The 18,413-nt window shown below is 35.8% G+C and overlaps 1 protein-coding gene across 3 annotated transcripts in view; it reads left to right on the forward strand.

Annotated features, from left to right (window-relative positions):
- LOC149794184 (interferon-induced protein 44-like) overlaps window positions 1-15,615 on the forward strand; it is a 102,202-nt gene extending 86,587 nt beyond the window's left edge. For all 3 annotated transcript variants that reach the window (XM_089968290.1, XM_089968292.1, XM_089968291.1), the window contains 2 exons: window positions 7,484-7,658; window positions 9,755-15,615. In XM_089968290.1, coding sequence (XP_089824416.1) covers window positions 7,484-7,658; window positions 9,755-10,038 — 459 coding nt within the window. In that variant the 3' untranslated portion in view covers window positions 10,039-15,615. The remainder of the gene's footprint in view (window positions 1-7,483; window positions 7,659-9,754) is intronic.
- Window positions 15,616-18,413: the final 2,798 nt, after the last annotated feature.

Raw genomic sequence — 18,413 nt, forward strand, 5'->3', positions numbered from 1 at the left:
TGATTTACAGTGTGAGTTCGATTTTCCACCTGTCCTTGCATCTACTCATCTATTTCTTTCCCGCTAATTCCTTCCTTCTTTCCGTTCCTCTAACACCTCCTTCGACTCCGTTTCCCTGTCTACTATCTCCTCCTCCAATTTCGCTCCCAGACTTAAACTTCTCCTGACTTCTCTCCTTTCTTCTCCTTTCCTCCGTCTCAATGTCTGAGACTACGGGACCAAACTGTAACTGGTCTGTCCCTCAAAGCTTCCTGTGAAAACCCACAAGGCTTTAACATATGCTTTATAGAATCTCACCTCACACTAGATCAACAATTAATCATCAGATAAGGCCATCACGGTTTCTGTCACGCATGCGTACACATCGAAATTCCCACACACTTCTTGCAGGGTAAACAATAGCGTAATAACAAGGTATCAGCGAATTGTCATACAGACATCAATACATTGCGTCACATCAGTATATACACATATATATTTAATCTCATGGTACTACAATCTGACAACAATCAGACGCATGTCTGTACATTACAGATATTCAACAATGGCAAAATCTATAATCATATGAACACATGTGTTAGTCTACTATAAAATATCCACATAGCGAATTACAATATTAACTCTTACGACGGCTAGCAAGCTATATAATTCTTTACAAATATCAACTCATTTCTTCAAAATATGCAAACATATTAACAAATCAAAGTAATTCTTCGTACTACGATTCTAGTAATAATAAAGTATACATACGACCTACAATTAAAATGCAGTCTCATTCCACAAAGACCGAATAAATAGCTCACTGACCTTATTTGAAGTTGTTTGTACTTAGAATTTCCTGTTCTAAGATTTTCCCGCCAATAACGAATGGCTATTCGGAGTTACGCTAACCTCCACTGGGTAATTCCTCTTAGCGAACTAATTCTTGCCGGAAGACGCGGAGATCTCATTCTACCCAAATCAGGGTCTCTTCCCTATCTCGATTCTGATTGGGTGGAGCTGTGACCCTGTCCAATCGTCTTAGCGGCCAGTTCAATTTGTCTGTCTGCAGGGAAAATAAGTTAAGACACTCCCACTTCTTCAGGCAACTTCTTTTGATCTTGGACAAACGTTTCCACACCTAGGTGATAATTGGCTATCTGGTGGCTTCGCACTCCTAGGTCCGGCTCTCCACTTCTAACCACAACAATCTTACGTAATGGATTAGTGGTAGCCTGCGGCAATGTTTAACATCAAACAATGGCTTGTCAGAATTACTTTGATTATACATGTTTCAACTGGGGCTACTCTGGGTCGGGGTAAACATGACATTGATATATACTGAAGTAAAGGCAATAGTTTACTCTATGTGGACGTGGTGAATATTACAAACTTCACTCCGATCAATATTGCTGGATATTGCACAATAGCATCATTGATAAACTACTTAGTTTGCTTCTATCTTGTAGTATATCATAATACATTAGTATGTTATATTATATTATATTATATTATATTATATTATATTATATTATATTATATTATATTATATTATAATATGAACGTATTTGGGTTTGAATAAACTATCTGTAGAGGTAAACCTTGTGCATACCTAAGCAAATTACAAGGCACTATCATAAGCTTACTGGTTCATAAAATCAGATAGATGTTTTGGACCACCGAGCGAGGTCTAACGTTGGCCTAGCTGTGTTTAGTCAACATTGTTGCTCCATCACTGTTAGCCACAACGTTGTCTAACGTTGATCCAGCTTGTTTGGTATAGCACTGTTGGTCCAGTTTTTTTCTACAACATCTACGCTTGATCCAATCTGACCTAGTCATCCGCCAATGTAAAATGGGCGTTCTGGGCCCCACCACACCAAATGGTCTGTGCCATCTGACCAGCGGGAGCTCCATATGAGACATTAGAGCATGTTTCTAGCAACAATACAAGACGTAAAAGACAGTAAGAACGAAAGTCCTAACACCATTGTTTGCATTAGTTGAAATATATGTCTCAACTGGCATACTGCTTAGTGTTTGTTTGTATATCATCAGAAATGGTGTTGCTATGTATATTTGATTTAATTTAATTGTTTGTTCGTTTTAAATTTTATTTTTATTCAATTACGTACTATTGCAATGTAACGTTATTTACTGGCTTTTTCATTGTCCAGAAATTCAGTTCAGTTATGTTTGACCTGACTGTTATTGATAAACACCTAATAACAGAAACACTGTATCTAGTTTCTGACCTTGATTCAGAACCAGTGATAAATTTGGTAAAGAACTTGTTTGAGAAATTGTTTTTAATTCTTTCCCAGAGTAAGATTTATTAAGTTAAGTCAAGGCCATACCTGGACGACGTGATAATTATCATGTAACCAACTTCCATTCCTTCTGGAAAGATGAACTCTTGACCCATCCAGGAATCTGCTTTGCTTTGTAGTTAGTCATATAACTCATGTTATGATAAAGGATTGTCAGTCGGGCTCTAAAAATATGTTGTGACTAGTCTGAGTTGAGATTGTATTTTTATTGAATTTCAAGTGATTCGTTTCCCTGGAAATATATAAGTGCTCCTACAAAATTCTTGGATAAAAAACATTTATTGGAAGTTATACTGAATTCAAAACTGGAATAAAATTTTCTGTGATTCAAGAAGAAATTGTTGACACAACATCACTTCGCAGGTTGCAACAGACGTCATTGTCTTCCATTTTGGATTTCATCGGCATTCGAACTCAGTTTCATTCAGGACTTTTTATTACAAGGACTTCCATTTTTTTAAATTTCTTCGATTACTTTTGGATTTGATTAGCAAAACCGTAAGTTCTTTTTTCCCTCATTTTGCACTTGATATTCTGGGGAAATAAATTGTTTGTTAAATTTTACAAAGCTTGTTGTCTTCACTCTTTTCTGTTACTGTTTGAAAGAGCTTAGACTCGCAACTGTGTTTGATGGCAAAATAAGTGCACATTGCTAATATATAGAGGTATGTATGAAAAACTGTGCGAATGAGTATGTTGTCGTTAGCAGCACAGATTATATGGGGCAACAACATCGAGTCATGTTGGAAGTGTGATTTGGGGGACGGGGACCGATCATCTGATCTGTACGAGTTGTGGTGATACATGGCAAATCATTAATAAGTAATAGAACACAAGGCCCGGAGACAGATTAAAGTGGGTATTGCCGAGTTCCACTCAACCCAAAAAATCTAATTAGAGGTTGTCGATAATGTGTTATGAACCCTGAGATACAGCACGATGTTTACTATCAGCCATTTGAATGAGTTGATTCACATGGGTGTAAATAACACAGTATGAAAATCAAGATGTACTGGATGCATTCTCAGACAGTCTCCCCCTCTCAAATGAATATGTATATGGAAATCCTAAGTTGTAGGGTTTAGCTCTATTTTTCAGCACAAGATAGGTTATACATGACCGCCAGTATAAATGGTGGAGGAAGAACCCGGGAAAAGCCTGGAAAGAACCACCGACCAACGAGAAACTACTGGCAAGCTTTATCACATACAGTATAACATGTCTTGAAAAAACATCGTTTCTTTCCCAAAAATATGGTCTCTCAAGACAGGTGGTCTCTCATGACAGGTCATAACAATATATAACTAATAAATCTGTGCAAGAGGACATGGCCTCTCAAGACATGTTGTCTTTCATAGCAGTGGTCCCACAAGACAGGTTTTACTGTACCCACATTGACCGAACGCGAGACTGGAACCCACTTAGAGGTGAGATGGAAATGATCCGTAACGATGATCGCTTTAGACCGCTCGCCACTCGGTGCCCCTAGAATCCTACGTGAAACAGATTAAAAACATTGGGGTGTATATGGGACTTTAACTATTGGCCGCTGTGTTGAAATGTATAGGGACCAGAGATAATGATAAAATATGTTCATAAGTTGTTTTTTTTCTTGAGGAGTTTTTCTGGTTAGAAGGTAACACTGCTAAAAGAGGAGTCTGTTCGGCGGGAAACGTAATTGATGGAGTCTTTGAATAAGAAAGAGTTAGATGTTCGAGATTGGTATGAGTCCAAATATATTTATTTAAAACGCAAATGAACACTATAAAAGGAAGAGACACGCATTGCGTTTATTCTTCTTCAATGATGCACAGTGTTTGTAAAGGTCTTGAGAGAGAACTTATGATTCATTAATAATATGTTCGTTGGATATAGCAGAGTGAAAAATCAGTGATTTAAACAGTCAGTACATTGGAATTATGTGATTATTATTCAAGGATTTAACTATCTTTCGAACTTCTATCGGATTATGGTGAAACGTTCCAGGACTTAAATTATAGTCCGATCATTGACACGGTAAAACTGACAATGACAGCCACCCGGTGCGAGATGTCAAGTGTCTTAATTCTACGCCTCAAAAGACTCGCGAGGAAATTGTAAATGACCTTACATTATTCTATAACAGTATCGTTCTAAATGAGACAAATCTGACCGAAGCGGAAGACAAACCGTCGTTCAAGGAGATAACATATCGCACTTTACACTAATAGATGAACGTCAACTGAGGATAGAGGCTACCTGAGTCAGGTATTCCTAAGCCAAATTTCAATCATGGGTGGAGTCAAAGGTCAAGAAGCAGCTACAACGGCTGTTGAGAAAAACACAAGCAACAATCTGTCTTGATCTTCGCAACTCTGTACCACAATACAGCGACAAGTACACGACTGCAAAATCATCTTGCTCTAGAGCGGGAGAACGAGCAGTAGGAGCCGCGAGACCACTATAAGAGTGAAGGCCCATTGTCCTAACTGCCCAAGTCCAATGGTGAGTAGCACAAAAGTTACGTGTGCTAAAGCACTTATATGGCGTAGAGGTCTGATGTATTATAAGCTATAAACAACGTTATTTTATCGGTGACTTGGTTATTTCCGGAGATGGAAGCTTTAGCTCGGTTCCGATTTGTCCTTTCTGACACTGTTCTGGCACACGGGACGACGTGCGTTTTGAAACGGCTACATATATAGTATGGACGAGGGGGTTGAAGTCGACATCTTTGTTCTTCGTTGGTTACAGTTGGTGCTTTTGCGATCCCTCCGTTGTGGCAATGCTTGTGTTTGGCAGTCTTATTGCATTAACATCTGCGTTAAATTCCAAGTTTTAGTCGTCGGCTATCACAACAATTATATTGTTGTAACCCTCCTAAGCGCCAGTACGATATAATACATGTCACTTGGAAACATGCAAAGGGCTCTTTATCTATAGGACGTAATCTAGTTTGCTCCTGGTATAACAGGGCTGGGGGTGAAGGCATGGGAGATTCTTCGCAAATGGCCACATCTTCATCATTAACGAAAAACTGGATTTAGGCGTCAAATGCCAGTCCTACTCATGCTGTTATTGTCTTCTTTTGACTTCGCACGCTTAGGAATATCCACAGTATACCGAACGTTATTGTTATGACGCTCTATGAAAGCCCGCGCCAAATATTCCGACTTATCCATCATGAACTACTCAAAACCGTTATTTTCTCCACCGCCCTGTGCAATATAGACAATGTGCAACATGTCGTTGATGGTCTGTGCTGTAAGCTAGACTCCCATGATTATCCTTTGAGTGGTATTTATCCCGCATAGGTGCTGTATCATTATATCATGTCTAGGTCATTGTTTTCGCTGTGCTTCTGCCACAAGTCTGAGCTCTTATCAGCACCAAAATCGTGTCAAATCTCTCATTGACAATGCGCTGACTCCAGCTTTCGATTCACATTACCTGGTATTTTAAGGGTTAGAACACACGTCTCCCAATATCTTACATTTATCTATCAACTTCCCGCTAATTTATGTCAACCTCGATCAGAAAATCTCAGCTACAAATCATTCCTGTGGGTGTCGCATACTGTTTCATATGGAAAACAACATTGTCAAGGACTCTGTGAAAGCATATTCCAGAATCTATCAATACTAACGTTACACGAACGACAATGGCCAGGAAATAGGCTGGCTGGCGTGCACTATCACATCTGAGATTATAAATAGTCTTTGCACACACTAATTCTGACTGGTCCGGGCTTCTTTAGTAACTGTCCAGCAAGCACATTCGGACCATCGCTCCGTTCCTTGACTAAGTTCTCCAACCTAGAATATACCAAAGATGCTAAATGTTTCTGACAAACCTGTGTTAGTACTGGTGCCGTCTTGAAGGGAATGCACTGAACGGCCGTAAATATCAGGGGAACTGTAGCAACGAATGACCTGGTCAATATCGCTGAGATTCAAGGCAAACTTTTCAGAATTCTAGTGGTTTTATCCCCAGCATCGACATTGACATTAACATCACCCCAGGCACCGGATGTTACTTCATTAACTTCCATGGGCGTCGCCGTAACAGAACGTGGGCAACTCACTCAGTCTATGTCAACGGAATTGTATGAGCACAAAACGACAGCAGTGATCGATTGTTCAATAACGTTCCGTGCAAAAGATTGTTTTGCATATATGTTTGCCACTGGAGACACCGCTTATTATGATGGGATTGACTTCAGCGCATAAGCCATGTGATTCTAAGCCACTCGGATCATCTTTGTCTTCCTCAATTAAAACCCGTGATAAACTAGATAAAACAAAGTCATAGGAAAGCATCCTGACATAGAAAAGGAATACATGTCAACGCTGCTATAGGTGAGAAAGACGGAGTATTTGCGCAGTTCACAAAGCAAGAAAATGACATTGAAAAGGTATAGAAAATAATATTGCCCTGTAATCATAATCATTGCATTTTAAACTGTCCGATAAAAAAGTAAGAAAAAGAAACAAAAAAAAAAAACAAAAAAAAAACAGATCTCTGGCTCCCGCTCCTTTCTTTGAACTAGCACCAATTGCACTACAACCGTACTGTTAGAACTCATTTGGCATTGGTGGTGAGATGAAATTGTTCTTGTGCAAATTGACCTGTGGAGCCAGTGAAGCATACCAAATGTTTAGATTTTGATATAAATTTGTAGGAGGTGTGGGGGTGAGAAGGTCAATTGTGATAGACCAAGTGGTGTTCGGCGGTCCAGAATTCTCATTCTGCATCGAAATTAGTTCGACAGGGTTGTAGGAAACAAAAATATTTCCTGGGCAGAACGTGGAATGAAAAGCAGAAAGCTGGAAAAATATTATATCCCGACCAGACCAGCCAGAGAAAATCTACTTATATATTCCCCGAACCATAGGTGGCCAATTGTTTTGGTGTATGTCTTAGTGTCAATGTCAATGGACAATTTGTTTCATTGGTGAAATGCCATTTCAGCTTCATGAGACAATCCAGTGTTGACACCATGACGTCACTTACAGGTGAATGGCGTCAAGTCATGCAATATGATGAACTTATCAAATCAGATGGCCTTGTATCATCTAGGTAGAAAGTATAACGCATAGGACTTCTGTAACTATAATATTTGGACTGCTATTAATTGTACTGTAATGTATGAATTTGAGGTGTGATGTATTAAAAAGAACTTAAATTATCTTCAGATGAATCAGAGACAGGACAGAGAATGGGAAGAAAGGTCGCCTGTCAGGAATAAAGTGTCATACATACTTTTTGTAGCTGACGCTATTCATGTTCCGGACGACCAGGAGGAAGGTTGTTCACAAGAAGGCGTATATGGCCGCTTACGCGATTTGAGAGCGTTCGCCATAAACGAAGGTAGGCAGTAATCATTTCAATAAAGCGAAGGCAACAGAGAATGCTACACGTATACATAAATAATTGTATAATAATGAACAGTAGTATATATAACAAATACAACTCTGAAATGAAACGGCTCCAGACTTTCGAATTTTGTAAACTATGACCACTAAACATTGTAGGAACTTTGGTATACATTTATACATTTTGGATAAGGTGTATCGAGCCATTCTTTATTTTGATTATCAAACGGAAAATATAATATACATATTCCTCTCCTTTCACCATTCAATCGAAGCATGAATATGTTCCCTGCCTGTGCCTGTCTGCCTGTCTCTCTATATATACATAATGTCCGGTTATCAACATAACACAATATCGTTAACTTGTTTTGTTCACCCATTATACGTCGGCTAAAACACAGAAACTGCAAAAGTATTTTGATAAAACAACGTCTTGCTGAGAAAGGTTAATTGGCGATATTTTAATGCTTTCATAAGTGATTTTGACATCTTTAAGTTTGAAAATATTTCATGCTAATCACACTTCGAAATATGCTTTTGATATGTCAGTAGGAATGGTAAAATAATTGTATTGACGTGGAAACTCTAGCTGAAGTCACGTCATTATTTCAACAGGCGCTGAACTTATTGTTATTGTTGGCTTATTGTTATTCTTATTGAATATATTATTATTATTATTATTATTATTATTATTATTATTATTATCAATGTTGTTGATATTGATGCTTCTGGGAAATTGTCTTTTTTCTACAACTCGTATTTTATTATTTTCTCTTTCATTTATAATATATTCCATATTGGGGCATACAGATCACACTATCCAGCAGAACTTAACTAAATTAACCAACCCATTCACAAGATCAATACATTTCTAGATGGGTGTATGGTGTACCGGACCCATCTTTTATTTTTGATGATATTAGTCAGATAAACTGCCTGGCTAAGGTTGTGCTTGTTTAGGTGCCAGGTTTTATTTCCCCTGTAGCCTAAGGACTTTGTGTTGGTCTTTTGTTTCACATCAACACATGAAAGGCTTTATCTAAACCAGACAATTGGACGAAAGTGTCCTTCCCAAAGACGCACTACATCGGTTGATCCAGTCCGGACTGGGCAGAAAGAGAATGAGCACACTTCTGGTTGCGAATCCAGCACGCTTATTACTGAGCCACTTCCGCGGATATAGCATTATCGTATAGCATAATGTATTACTTAGATAATGAGTCAAAGTGTGTTGCAATGGAACAACACATCATGGGGTATCTTAATGAGTTTTGATTAGAGAAATTCGTTGAGTCCAGATCATAACCATTAATCTCCCGTGCGAAGTTGTCACAATGAACACATGCGAAATTATTGTGCAACTAATTTCATGCATAATTGTACCGAAACCAAATGACAATTACCCCAATCCCCGCCAAATACACACACACACACACACACACACACACACACTTAATTGGCTTAAGCATATTTTATTGCCGCAATATGATACAATATGATTGGGGACAAGTTCTAACATCTTAAATTAGCCCTTTCCCTATATAATACAAGTATTAGAACATATTCAAAATGACAACAGGACTAATAATGAAAACTGATTGGAGAGAGAGAGAGAGAGAGAGAGAGAGCACAAGGACAGTAATCACAATTTGTTTAAGTTATCGGTCATATTATATATTTACGTACGTGTTGTAGAATTCTATATTTCTCATTCTTTTTCAATTCTTTTACTTTGTTTGATTTTATATTCTGGAGAAGAAAAAACATTTCAAGGAACATTGAATGCTTGTTGGGTTTTACCTTGTCTTGGTTATTAGTTTAAGTCCCTAGACGTAACAATATGTTCATATGAAATACAATTATTGTATTTATTTTAAACAGTAACATATTCGATATCGATGGTTTTATATTGGTGAAATAAGCATAGTACAGTAGAATGAGCCGCCAGAAAAGACCCATCCCCACCCCAACCTCCCACTTTGTGATCAACAAGTAACGACTGATAAAATGTTACAGTTCGTTCGACAGCTCTCTTTAAAAAAAAAAAAAAACCTTTACTATTTGCTGTACTTTTGGTTTCTTTCTTTAAAGAAATACCAGTAGCTGCCATTTTAACAAAATGTGACCAGCTGGATGAACAGGTCAGAAATAATGTCAGCAACCTTCATGGCTCAGATACTGTTATGACGAAAGTAAGATCTTTCAGCAGATTATTTCGGATCCAAGAGAACAGAATTTTTCCAGTCAAGAATTATACTGGAGAACTTGAAGCAAGTTCTGAAATGAGGATCCAGACGCTTCTAGCACTTAGAGTATGTTTAAGGGACATTCGGAGTCAACACTTGGCCAAAGCAGAAACCAGCAGTGACTCATAGGTGTGACAACAGCTCAAGCGCTTGAGGAATTTACCGATTCCTTTTTCAAGGGCACAAAGTCACAAAAGACTATTACACAGCGTAGAAAGAATAAAGGACAAAAACTTAACTACTATATATAATCTACATGATGAGTGTTGCAGATATTTGCATAACAATACACTGAAATATTACATAAGAGTGTAAGGTTTAACAGAGTTGAACGTTGCTACAATTTTAATAATCATTCTCATAAATCTATTATTCTTATAGTGAAAACGATTATTTTTATCCAGTACTAATGGAAGCACAGTTTTTTGCCATGAGAGTTGCAATATTATAATCAATGCAAGTGGTTATTTGATATTGAATGTTTAACATTAGATCTACCATTCATTTTCACAAAATCATTTTCATCGTCTCGATATTCTAAACATGATTTAATGATTGAACGAGGAAGACAAACTAAAATTGAAAGAGATCAATGAGCTTGCAAATTATGTCTTAAAGAAAATATCAAGTGTGTGGAAGATGAGCTTAATTTTGTATGTATATTTAGTTCCTATACCAATTTAAGACGGAAATACCTCGATGAGATGTATAATATCAAACCTTCAGTGGATAAAATTATAAATGTAATGTCCACTCAGAAAGTAAACATTATTAAAAATGTTGCAAAAATTTTTATTTTGCTTTTAAACTGAGAGATGGGCTTTAACAAACATCAATATCAGCACTTAAACAAATACATTTTACTATCCTGTTATGGCGCACTTTATAATATACACTGTTTTACTATGTTATGTCTTATGGACCGGAATCTACATTACTGAATAAACATTTTGTTCTATTCTGACTGGTCCCGAAATAAAAACATAATCCAAGCGAACCCTAATCAAGAACAAAAAATCGTGTTATTATTCATAGTTTCAATTGTACGAGTTCTTGTACCTAGAAATTGAGTAGTAAATTAAAAAAAATCAAGAAAATACTTAACAACAGTCCTCAAAAATGCGAAGGAGTTAACCGTGTTTATAAGTTCATAGGATGGCACTAACAATCGCATAATGAACAGTCCAGAAGTTTACACCACTTAATCTGGTCCAGACGTTTACACCACTTAATCTGGTTATCAGACCTATTAAAATTACATATTTAGTAGTTGAAAATTTTGAAGATGTTATATGGTGTGCCGAGTTTGTTCAAAAAGTTGATATACATTTGCAGAATAATATATTTTCGAACCCTAAGAATTAAGTTACGAACTATATTTACTACTTCCATTATGCTGGCAGCGTATTTTCCGGTTTGGACTACACGCATGACCCATTTAACTAAAAACAGTTTCAGGCAATGAGCTTCAGCTAAAAGTTCAAACATCTCTAAAAGCAATTTGTAAAACTGTTGCTGTTTCTAGAAGTGTATGTGTCGGGCTCGTATTTGGTCGATAAGAGGATGCAATGCAATTTTAACGTTTCGTTGTGCCTTTGCTCGCATTAAATTACACACTAAAAGTAAAAATTATGCCCGATACGTAAAATTTTCTTTTTACTTTACATAAAAACAAATAATTCCATACAATACGTTATTTCGTGAACATTTTATATGGTGCAAAGGAAGACATGTTTTGATCTCAGGGCCAAATGTTAATTTTCAACACCTGCTTAGAGTTCTTCTCCCCCATACTTGATCATAACTATTTTGATTCTCAAATTCTCACCTATAATCGATGGCACTCTAATACTTTTTCAAAAGGACATTGTCATCAGTGCAACATCACATTATTCAGCATCTACAAATATTTACCAGCTTTTCCTTTGTTTTCATCTGCCGCAACTCTCTCGTCCTTCAGTAAACTATCAACAATTAACATCCAGTATAGTTCCATGCAGTTTTGTAATGCCTGTTTGTGTTTGTTATATGGCATATAAGAACAGCCACCTCAGTATTACGAACCCTGTACAATTGTTCTATATTTCCATTCCCGCCTGCATTCTCGTTCTCGTGGTCTCGACATTTCGTAGGGAGTATATATGCCATATCAATCTATACTTTGTTAGTTGACGAGTATTTATATTTCAGATTCGTCTCCTGACTTATTAAACATATTTTCTCTAAGTTTACTTCCATTTGCATTGGCCTATGGGCCAAACATTCTTACCGGTTCACACATTTTTGTTTGTTTCCATTTTATTTTACATTTAGCATTTTGTTAAATATCTATAGCATTTCATATATGTATATGCTTCATTTTTGTCTTTCTTTTTCGCATGGAGTCAACTGTTTGGTTGAACTAAACAAAGTTATGGCTGCCTGTTTTGACAGACCATGATTATTTATACAGAATGAGTTGTTTATTGACACTGGTTCTACTGTAGTTGGGTTCCAATGTGGCAACAATGTAGTGGCCGATTGTTTCTCCTGATTTTGTAAGATGTTGCTTACTGTAATGATGAAAAGTTAGAAAATCGGTTGTAATACAGTTTTTTAAATTATTTTCTTTTCTTTTAAAGAAGTGGACTACTGCCTTCTAACTTCACTGCAAGAAGCAAAATATATGTATGTCTGTTTGATGCAATATAGTATCATGTCAGTAATTTGTATATTTTGTTTAGTGTTCAACCTTTTATAAAAACGTTTGTATCCTAATTGTTATACATTATCCGTGTTGTTGGTCTTTTCTTTGCCATAGAGAAAATCAGTAAAAATTATTTTAGATTTATTAGTGTAGTCGTATTAGCTCCAGTTATCTGGTTTACCTACGAAAAAAAAAAGATAAAGAACTGAGTCTAATGATTTAAACATTGTCTAAACATTATGCAGATGTATAAGTTGTTATTTTGTCTCCGTGAGAGGAGGATATATCTTAGTTATTGTCTTTGAATGGATAGTTCCGATATCGACGATAAGCTCCGCCCACTTATTTACTGTTGCTCTATCTTGAAAATGACAATGACGGATCCAGTAGCATCAGCCATATATTCATTAGCAGTAAATTTAAATTATATCAGAACCAGAATTTATCCTAATCTATTAAACAAGAAGGAAATAATAATTGCATATCGAAATAAACAACTACAAACACGTTCAGAGGGAATATATTTTGAATCCGCTTTTAGCTTTGCTCGCCAATTAGTATAACTCGTTTTATCTTACTTAATTTAAGTCATTACATTTCGCAGATGTTAGAAAATCAGAAACATGTAAGAGATCAGTTATATTTGAGGTCAGCATGACAAAATTTAAACAAAGTGCATGGCTTATTTTGCTGTAATTTAGAGTCAAAAGCATAATAAAGACAAAAGAAATATTGTATTACAGTTTCACCTCTTGAAACAGATAACGTAATTTTCTATAAAACCTTCCATAATAAAAATTTTATTCAAAATAATTATATTTAATTTTTTTTAAATAATTGATGTCAAGATCCAATTTTGCAATTATGGATATGAATAGGATTAGTACTATTTCATAATTTAGTGCATAGGGTGATGTTTGGTCACCTTGACACCAGTTACACGTAAATGCTCAATTGTCAAAACTTTAACAAAGTAAGCTCCGATGAGGCACGATGCAGTATTCCAATATTCCAAGGTTAGGTTTTTAAAAACAAAACAAGCTAAGTTAATAAAAATGAAAACAAATAAACAACATGTATATATACATTTATTATGAATTAAATATGATATGCAATAAGAATATAAGCATACAATTAGCATAAAATTATTGTTGTTGTTATTGTTCTAGGGTTTAAAGCCATTTTTCAGCACAAGATAGGCTGTACATGGCGGCCAGTATAACTGGTGAAGGAAGAACCCTGAAAAACCCAGGGAAGAACCACCGACCCACGAGAAGCTACTGGCAGGCTTTCCCATGTACCCACGCTAGCCGAGCCTTGGACTCGAACCCACGCAGACAGAGGTGAGATGGAAGTGATCCGGAACGGTGAGCGTTTTAGACCGCTCGGCCACTCGGGGCCCCCTAAAATTGTATTCAACATTGTTACAAGCACAACATATAATATAATTATTTTAAAATAGTTTTGTTTATTTATGTATGAATTATTATTATAAATAATTAATCACTTCCAATGCAAACATTTTTTCATGTTGGTATTTGGCTTTGGAAATTTATAATAAAAAAAAAAACATCTTGAATCCGTTCATCATAAAGAAAATCTGCGTTACATGTGCACCGCACCATGCACAACAGCGAACCATTTTCAATGTTTTTCTCCGTAACCTTTCGAATTCCTCAACAGTGTAATAAGAAGTTAATCAAGCGTGGTCTTTCGTTTGTGAGCAAATGTGGTGGATAGCAATGTGAAACAACGCAGTGAATTCGATGCTTATTTTTGATTGGTCAATGTGCCCAGTGGATTGACAGGTCGGAGCTATCCAATGGATAAGTAGCGCCACCAGAAGAAAAAAAAACGGTTTAACAACTAATACAATCTTGAGTCTTTGCTTCAGCTAAGCTATTATTATTATTATTATTATTTTTAAACAGCACAGTAAATGTACCGCCAGAACATTTTCTGTCGATAAAATATATTTTATTCATACTTGTACTATTTAAGTATTAATAATTTAGAATTCATTTTACGCATAAATAACACGGATTTTACTGGAGCCAAAGATTATATTCTTTCTATTTTTGAGGTGAAAAGAAATGTTTAATAGGTGACATCGGGCACCTATTTAAAAGTGTGCTTGCATTTGTTTCTGATTCCTTATGATTCGTATTTTTATCTATTTTACTCATTCTTTAGGTGAAATCACAATATTATTATTATTATTATTATTACTCTACTATTACTACTGTTATTATTGATGTTGATTCTGTTTTTTTTTTTTCTTAAACATGATGCTCTAATCCAAATATGTGTGTGGAGGAGGAAAGTATCTTTAAATACAACAGAGTTATTAATGATATCTCTATGAAATTATGACGGGATTGTAGGCTTTCCTAATTTTATAGAGGTTGAAAGTTATTGACCTCCAAATGTATAAATCCTTAGGATTGTTAGTAGTTTGTGTTTCTTTTTTCGCCATTTGTTTAAAGGTAAATAGAGGAAAAGCCCAAACGCTAAACCTTAAAAGGTACCCGCATTTAACTTTTGGTTTCTTGTTTGGAAATACTTTTTCCTATATAATAAAAATAAATTCCACATTTCTTTATTAAATAAAATAGTCCTGATGTCAAAACTAACAAAACAGAAAACTTGTTTGTTATTATTTGCCGATGCTTAAATGCTGACAATTTTAATGTTATTCCTATTTCTAAGTTACGTAGATGCTATGATGAAAATGGTAAGAATTCGATGCAAAATTGACAACACGGGCTAAGGAAAGTTCAAATTGATCGCTGTGCAAATGACAGAAATAAATAAGGAATTTAAATATCTGAAATTATCTTAATAATAGCAAACATCAACCGTAGAATAGGCATGAAGCTAGCTTTGTACTTGTCGTAAGTGGCCAATATCGGAGGCTATTTAGCCCTATGATGCACCATGTTTTAATGTTTCAGCTGAAAATGTCTTCAATTTATTCTTTTTTTAAATTGTGCAGTTGATATAAAATCTTTGACTTTGTATTTTAAGGATTTTAATTTGTTTGCCTTTATCTTTGTGTCTTTTCTGGATTCCCTAATACTGACATGCCATATAATCTAATAGGTACATTCTTTTGTAATCCAGAGCGTTAGTTCTTCTTTTAACTACATGCAAAATTTAATGGCCTAGTGGATGTGGGCGTTTGTGGGTTCTAACCCTGGCCGAGTCATGCCAAAGACTTATAAAATGGTACTAACAGCTGCATCGCCAGGCGCTTAGCGTTAAGAGGTTAGTGTTAGGTCGGCCTAGTGTCAGGATAATATGACTGGGTGGGACATGATGCTACATGTCTGCGGCATGATACCCCATTGCAAGACATCACTATAAACTGCCACACTGAAGACATCGTAGCGATATGACTGAAATATTGTTAAAGATACGTTAAAAATCCAAACACACACACACATAGACACACACACACGCGCGCCAGTTTGTGCTCGGATTGGAGCTACTTTTAAAAATTAAAGTGATCTATATGCGGCAACCAAATTCGTATTTTACAGAATATAAAGTTATTCTTGGATAACCTTTAACTAGAAAATCGATTGGCTTGCCGCATGTGGAGTATGTAAAATATGATAAATTAAGTCTGCCAGTATTCATTGGTATCTTGCATCTCTAGAGTGGTGAAATATTTACTACATCTAAACTGACGTTTCTGCTACAATGAACGCAACAATAATTTTGACAGATACCACAATGACTATACAGGGGCGCTGTACAGCTGCTTGAGGTTGAGATAATCTATGAACGACTCCAGGTACTAATTAAGCTCCCATAGTAAATATATGTAAACACCATCATAAATAATAAAATATTCAGTAACTTTAAATTTCTGAATGATCGTGATTTATCAGCAGAGACATATCCTTGATGACAGCTTTTGTGTAGGGAAAACCATATCAGCAGCGGCATTTTCTGGATCTATATGTTTGAAACATGTCCTTTCAATTCCATACCAAAGAGTCAGGTGCTAATTACAGCTATGAGTTTTCCATACTCAAGTCCGTAAGAGGACTGAAATTCCGTCAATTAAACATCGTCTCTATTTTTTTCGGTTACAACTAGAATAAGCTTTTAAAAGATTCGTTTTACTAAAATATTACTTCATTATCAACTAATTCTGACCAGTCGAACACATATATACTCTATTTTATCTTCGCTAATTTCTAGACATGTTCCCATTCTACCATAGTCTGGTACCTCTAGTGACTGACGTTTTGTATACAAAATTTGGGATCGTGTCTTGCAGCCAGTTTTATACTCCTGCTTCAACAGAGGGAAAATGCATAATAATCTGCCAAACAATCTCATTATTATAAATAATCCAGGAGTTTTTTGCGGACAGATATAAACTTGGTAAATATTTTGGTCAATACTTGAATGTGCGCACATAAACAAGTTACTGTGTTCCTGTGAACATTGTTCGAGTTATTGCCATTTCTAACTTGGTACCTGATGCAGTTTATGCTAGAATCTTGTGAACACAAATAGTCTCACAGTTTTCAATAGATCGCCATGAAACACTGAACAAGTTATGGTGATCAGGAACGAGACAACGCATACTAATTAGATTAACCTGCATTTGATTGCCTGAGCTCGTTATTCATCTGGAAGCCACAGTTCTGATCTGATTTTGATCAAACTTGAAATATGGGCTTATATCATCAAGACCATGGACGGAATCGATAAAAAGGAGGGCCACACACATTAATGAGATAATCTTGCATCTCATGTACTCAGCATGTGACCACCCATATTTCTGATCTATATTTGACTACAATTTGGATAATGGCTTATTATCATCAATATATTGGACAATATTATAGCAACATTATCCACAAGTATTAATGTGATGATGTTGCATCTGATCGGGTGAGCATCTTGTAACTCTAGTACCCATATTTTATATCTGACTATTATCAAACTTCACAATACGGCTACATTAATGATATGTCATGTATTTGATTGCCTAAGATTGTTACCTCTCATGATCGACATACTATAGCTCTTATCCAATTTTTGTGAAACTTTGGTAAATGGGCTTATGTCTTCAAAATCTTGGATAATTTCAGTTATGAGCAAAGAAACTGCATATTAATTAAGCCATTATCTTTTAAATAATTATCGTTTATAAGAATATATAAAAACTGGTAAAATCAAGATGATATAAAGTTAGGGAGATTGTTTTGCTAGGCTGTGTTCATACAATACGATATATATTCCGGCTTAGTTAGATGGTTAACGGACAAGTTATGTAAACAAAATAAGCAATTTCAGGTCACTTGTGCCTCTTGTTAGTTTCTCGTTCCCAATGGATGAATTATCAGTCTGTTGTATCTACATTGTGTCCTAACATTAAACAGTTTGATTTGAAGTGTAATGTAAGAGGAGACCAAGGTTGAATTGTTAGTTTTGTATGTTTGTCGCCCAGAAGTTGCATCTCTCATCATATTATAAAATGTTTCTCGACAGCTGGTGCTTTTAAAGAGAAGATATACACAGTACCCTATTGGTTGATTCCCTTAATGAACTAATCAATTCTACTTTTGAACGGTATACATTAGGCGTACACAGAAAATATGTAACTACTTGATAACTTGCATATGTTGAGATAAATCGTCGTGTGGCATTTGTTACGTGTTTAGGCTGTTTCAAAACGTAACAGAAAAGAGTGAAGACAACAAGCTGTGTAAAATTTAACAAATAATTTATTTTCCTAGAAAAACAAGGTAAAAATGAGAAAAAGAACTTACGATTTTACAAATCAAATCCAAAG

This window comes from Sinohyriopsis cumingii, chromosome 8 (assembly GCF_028554795.1).
Source record: "Sinohyriopsis cumingii isolate HCF-2022 chromosome 8, ASM2855479v2, whole genome shotgun sequence".
NCBI classification, from domain to species: Eukaryota; Metazoa; Mollusca; class Bivalvia; order Unionida; family Unionidae; genus Sinohyriopsis; species Sinohyriopsis cumingii.